General features: G+C 35.3%; 1 protein-coding gene across 1 annotated transcript in view; it reads right to left on the bottom strand.

The window, feature by feature from the left end:
• Nucleotides 1-5,488, bottom strand: part of Glra2 (glycine receptor alpha 2) — a 202,367-nt gene extending 196,879 nt beyond the window's left edge. Inside the window, exons 1-2 of the mRNA XM_029472935.1 lie at nt 4,886-5,488; nt 2,558-2,691 (exon numbers count right to left, since the gene is read on the bottom strand). Coding sequence (XP_029328795.1) covers nt 2,558-2,691; nt 4,886-4,953 — 202 coding nt within the window. The 5' untranslated portion in view covers nt 4,954-5,488. The remainder of the gene's footprint in view (nt 1-2,557; nt 2,692-4,885) is intronic.
• Nucleotides 5,489-6,311: the final 823 nt, after the last annotated feature.

Consider the following 6,311-nt stretch of genomic DNA (forward strand, 5'->3'; position numbering starts at 1 on the left):
AAGTATACAGAGTAAAGTTGTCTTTCAAGAGTGAGAGATGGGGCCACCCACCCATCTCAAAAATTTTAACTCAGAATTGTTCCTGTCGAAAAGAAATACAGGAACAAAGAGTGGAGCAGAGGCTGTAGGGAAAGGCCATGCGAGACTGCCCCTCCATGGGATCCATCTCATATGCAACCACCAAACCCAGACACTGTTGCTGATTCCAAGAAGTACTTGCTGACAGGAGCCTAATATAGCTGTCCCCTGAGAGGATCTGCCAGGACCTGAAAAATACAGATGTGGAATCTTGCAGCCAAACATCAGACTGACCACAGGGACCCCAATGAGGAGTTAGGGGAAAGACCAAAGTAGCTGAAGAGATTAGCAACTTCATAGGAAGAATAACAATATCAACCAACCAGACACCCCAGAGCTTCGGGGACTAGACCACCAACCGAGTTGTGCACATGGAGGGGCTCCGGCAAGGAATGGCTTTGTCTGGTGTAGGTGGGAGGAGAGGCCCTTGCTCCTGTTGGAGAATGCTGGGGCATTTGGGTGGGGGATGAGTGGGTGGGTGGGGGAGCATCCTCATGGAGGCAGAGGGGAGGGGGGGATGGCGTAGAGGTTTGGAAGCTGGGAAGGAGGATAATATAGAGGTGTGGATGGATAGAATAGCCAGTGAAAAAAAGAAATAAGACTGCAGAAAAAGAGAAAGTGAGATTGTTTATTATTATTATTTATCTTAAATCAGTCCTTTAAAAGTTCTGTATTTTTTCTTTATGTATTGACTAGATCACAAAGAGGTGACTTTGCACTGCTAACCCCAACCTCTTTGCTTATTGATCTTTTAGAACTACAAGCATCATTTGTAAATGTGACATCCACAGAAGAAACAGTAGAGGGAAAAAAATCTGTGAGATATCATAATTCATTCTATATGCATATTAAAACACTACATAATCACACATATGCTTGCTTTACTAATATTTGACAGGGATAAGAATTATTAATCAGGCAAAAGTACTTATGAACTTGAGAAGTTTTCCATATCTGGATAAAATGAGGCTTTCTATGAAGGGCCTAGTAGGAAACTATCTTTCCAATATAAGGGACCCTCTCATATTATAGTCATAGTACACCATAGTACACCATGGTACAAATACCATACACATTCATATAACATCTTCTTTTTCACATTGAATGTTTTGTGTGTATACACCTGTTTCTTCTCTCAGTTTTCCAAAGTGCCCAGCACTTAGTTTTACACATATGGTTTACACTCTATATATGTGAATGAGTGATACTATTGAAGGCTGACTTCATTTCAAATATTGAGTTCCTGAGAAGTGTCCACAAAATTGTAGAAAATTGAATGAACTTACAAATTTTCTTCAGGAAAATGGAACTTAGCTCTATTTTAAAGAATCATTATCAATTCAAAGGATACTTGTTTTGCCAGAATTATGATATACAACCTTATGGAATGTGCTCAAACTGGGTATATTCAGAGGCATTATATTTAAAGAAGAAATCAATTTAGAGTTTAGTTTTCATGCTAATATTTGCCAATAGTAAGAATCAAAACTCCAGGAAAGTAACATGATTAAATTACTGATGAGCAAAACCAAAGTGATGCATGTACTGCTACATAACAGTTGGATTTAAATTATCCCCCTTTATAATATATCATAAATATTTCACAGTGTATTATGTTACACTCAACAGTTTAGAAAGGACACTTGTCATTTAAAATATGTATTAAAAACAAAAGCATCAGAACAATTCAATTCTAGCGACAATTGTTTGTTTCTTTACTACAGTTTTTTTTTCTGGTTTAAAAAAAAAGAATTAAATGGACAAATCAATTACTTCTACATACTAATAACTGAATTTTGTAATGTTAAACAAGGAAAAACAAAATTAATCGTTTGTTTTCTTCCAATTAACCCAAAAAGGATCCACCAACTCTGACAGGTATATTTTAGAATCCTATACTATTTCTTTTCATTAATTTCAGATAAATAATTTCAAATCAACAATTGGAATATTCAAATCACTTGGAATTGAAAGTATCTGATATATTAAATTAAAGCCTTTTCTAGCAGAGTTCAAACATTAGAGGCCTGAAAGAATACAAAATAGGATGCATTATATTAAAATTCAGAATTTACACGGACATATTGTTGAAAACAACTGAGTATTTTGGTGTACCCATTGAACTTGGTGCATGTCTTCATAGACATTCATGCAAGCAAACTCTATCATTGGTTCTTCTGTTCACTTTCAGTCACAGTCCAACTTAAGACAAAATAAGGATTGTGACAATAATCTCTGCCACTTGTATAATAGAATAAAACCAAGGAAAGTTTGTGAGCATGACAAGTGCTAAGTAATATGTAAAATGTTTAAATCTAGAAATATTTAAAAGAAGGCCAAAATAAAACAAATGACATACTTGCTGATTCTTTTTCACTGTGAGGCTGAAATTGTGTAATGAAAACGTACTTCAGTACAAAGTATTCCTACACCTGAGACATTTCACAAAGCTGCAACATAAGTTTTCACTGGAACCTACCTTTAAAATTTGGCCTGATTCTTGCATCATATCCTGATGTTCTTCCCATTAATTTATCCAAGAAATCTGAAGGAGATAGGGTCTGCGAGGGATGTTTTCCAGACCTGGAGTCATGGTCTTTGCAGAAAGCTTCCCTAAACACATTATTAACTCTTTTAGTAAGAATTACCCTTTCATTTTCTTAGAACTAATACAGAGCATTTGAACCACAATTTGCAAAAGATATTTAATACAAGAAGAAAAATAGAAAAATTGAGGTCTTGATCAACTTCTCAACTTGAACAATTTTTAAAGTTAACTTTAACTAATTAGAAGAATAAATCCTGAGCAATGTCAACCAAGTTGCTGAACTTTAATTATATTTTGTTTAAGGTGAGATGATGTATATTGATTCAGGTTCCAGATTTGTGGATGTACAAAGGATTTTGGTTTTTAGAATTATCAGAGAACTGAACAGTTATTTAAATTCACATGATAACATAATATCAATTCTTCATGGCTATAAAAATCATTACATTTCAGCTTTAAGCTTATCTTTTACCATTTATGAGAAATATATAATAACAAGGTGGACTGAATAATACAGTTAATTATTACATGTGTATTTTCTCACTTGATACCATTCTATTGCAGCTATCAGCATTAGTCTTTCCCAGTGTGTTATCTGAAAAAAGAACATTCACTTGGTATTTTACCACCATTTTAAAATAGATCCATAATGAGTATGTTACTTGAATTATTTTCTCAGTTCTTATTCATATATGAATATGTAAATTGCTGATTCTCCAATAAATCATTAATGGAATATCATTTCTAAGGCATTGGACCTTTTACATTATCAAAACAGGAAAAGGTAATGGAAAATTTATCTGATTTTTATATATATTTTAGAAATCATAGAGTATATAAAATCACATATTTGTTTTATAAGATAAATTCTTTCATAATACATTGCTAGTTGACTGAATGTCACTAAAGTGTTTGTGTGTACATATATGTATATGCTGTGTATATATATATATATATATATATATATATATATATATATATATCCATGTGTTTTAAATAATTTGTTACTTCTGCCATTAAGATAATACAACACTCATACCAATTTTTCAAATTAGAGGCATTAATTATAAGTGCAAAGATGATATGAACATTTGGTGGGAGTTAAAAATTGATTTAGTCATCCAGAAATACTCACATTTCCATATGCAGATTCATCTGATTAATTGAATATTATTTTACTATGATGGTGGTTGGAATGAGGCTGATGATGATGATGTTGATGATGATAATGATGATGGTGGTGGTGATGGCTCTAACAAAAACCCAGCCTACAATCTTTCTTAATGATAGTAAGAGGTGTAAACCTGAAAAGAACATAGGGGGTTTTCCTAGTACCCATAGCATTATTTCTATGTGTTCAATTTCTCCTGGTTCTGTGAAAAAAAATAACATAAAATCTTTTAAAACATTAAATGACCTATATTTTGTTTTAATGGCATTTTTTTTTATGTCTAGCCTGTCTTAGACTCTATGTCATTAACTGGATATTTCACTCACTGGCAGTAAAACTGATTGAAGTATCAATTGATTTCACAATTAGTAAATTATATAGAGAATACAAGCATGCAAATATGACATCTCACTTGTTTTAATTATCCACACCCCATTTCTCATACAGACATAAGTACAAAGATGTCATTTTTAATTAAATTTTGATATGCAATCAATTCTCAAATAGACCGAACAGGAGGATAGAGTTGCATAAAGATATTTACTACTTGAAAAAAATGTCTAAATCATAGACTTCATAGTACGATTTTAGTTAGTGAGATATAAGAGAAGTCCCAAGTTGGCTGAGGATCAGCGTTCTTATTTATTTTACATCAAATGAGCGTGCTCCTGGGGAATTAATCCAATCACTTCCATTATATGAAAAAAGGAACATTGCACCCAATAATCCCTTTAAATGACTTCCAGAAGAATTTGAAAGCTAAAGATATCAACCTTACACAGTAATGTAAAGAGCACACAACTCACTAGTCTAATCTTAATATCACACTGACAGCGAAAATGTGTTTCAAAATGCATAGAGTGCAGCTATGTAACATAAAACTTGCTTTGGTGAACATTTGCCTCCCTCACACCATAATTAAGCTTTTTTTTTTTTTTTTTTTTTTTTAATGAACAAAAGAAAGCAAACTCTCCTCTCCAACATTGAAATAGTAGGATTCAGGGAACAGACAGACAGATCATTACATACTTTCTCTTTCAAACAGTTTTCATGTGGAAAATATAAGCATGCAAAATCATTTCACCTACCTGAAGTGGTTTGTCCCTAAGAAAAATGCAAACAAGGCTGTCAAAATGTTCACTAGCTGTCGGTTCATTCCCGTTTCTGTGATGGTTGTGGAAAATATCCCGAAATGATTCCAGAAAGGAGACTAGGACAAAGTGCCTATTTATTGTCCAGACTCAAAATCTGGCAGGAATCTAGTTTCCTTGAAAATCAAAAAGAGATTTGGGGTTGTACAGTTTGCTGAGAAAAAACAAAAAGTGCCAGTCTTGGGCATCATGGTCAGGTCAAACCAAGGCTCAGAACCATCAGTTAGCCCAGGAGAGACAAAGCCTCAGAACTGATGAATCCCCTAGCTGCTTTTCCTGAATAATAAAAATGCTGTTACCTTAATCGCATCACCATGCAAAGGGGGCTGGTGACAATGCCACGCTGGAAGTCAGGCTGCTGTAGCTTTTGTTTTATATCTTTTCTATTCAGCAAAGCCCCTTTCCTTAGGAAATGTTCTCTTTTAAAAGGAAGTTGTAAATGAGGGAGAAGAAAAGACTCTGTATATTGGAGTGTTTAGGGGAAAGAGGGAAAAAATGCTGCGATCCTGTGCTGGAATGAGAGCTACAGAAAGAGACGGAGACGTGATCTTACCCAGCCTATAAATTTCAGCACTCGGACAGCTCCTAGCTCTGAAGTGCGCATGTTTCCTTTTTCAGTAGCTTGGGGCGGGGGTCGGAGAGAGGCTTTCGAGAGGAGATGAGCCTGCTGTTGAAATGCAGAGTGACTGATTCTTTGGTGAGGGGCTACTGAAAGGAGTGCGATAACAACTATGGCTAGGGTCTGTGTAGAGGGAAAAGGTGAGGCTAGGGTCGAGCTCCCAGAAATGCCTGTGGGTAGGCGGGAAAGGAGTTTGAAGCAGAAGAGACTGAAAGAGGATTAAAAGTATCAGAAAAGTAAACTAGGACAACAGAGAACAAGATCCAGGGAACTGAAATTATAATAGGGATATGGGAAGTCAACATCTAGTCAGCGGAAGCTAGAGGAAAAGCGAAGTCCTGTGCTGAAGGCTGAAGTGGAGAGTGTATTTCCTCGGCATAGAGAAGCTTTCACGTACCAAAAAAAAAAAAAAAAAAAAAAAAAAGGTGCGCGGAGATCAGCAATTTAGAATATCTTCTGCCTTTCTCAGCTCTTAAGTGTTTTGTTTTGATTTTAGCCTCTTTTTCTTAACTGATCTATCTTCCTACTTGGGAAAGTTCATTCTACTGTTCAGTACATAAAATCTTGGGGCATCCTCAAGTCGCAAGTAAATACCAAAAGGGAAAGAAAGGACAGTGAGCCAGCAGGGGGCAGTAGCAATCTTTTTCTGCCCGAATTAAGGTTTGAACAGGGTTCCATGATAGAAATGGAGCAAGAAAAAGTGAAGACTGGGGGCTTAGTTTCACCTCTGCAGTACAGAGTCAT

This window comes from Mus caroli, chromosome X (genome assembly GCF_900094665.2).
Source record: "Mus caroli chromosome X, CAROLI_EIJ_v1.1, whole genome shotgun sequence".
In the NCBI taxonomy this organism is placed as follows: Eukaryota; Metazoa; Chordata; class Mammalia; order Rodentia; family Muridae; genus Mus; species Mus caroli.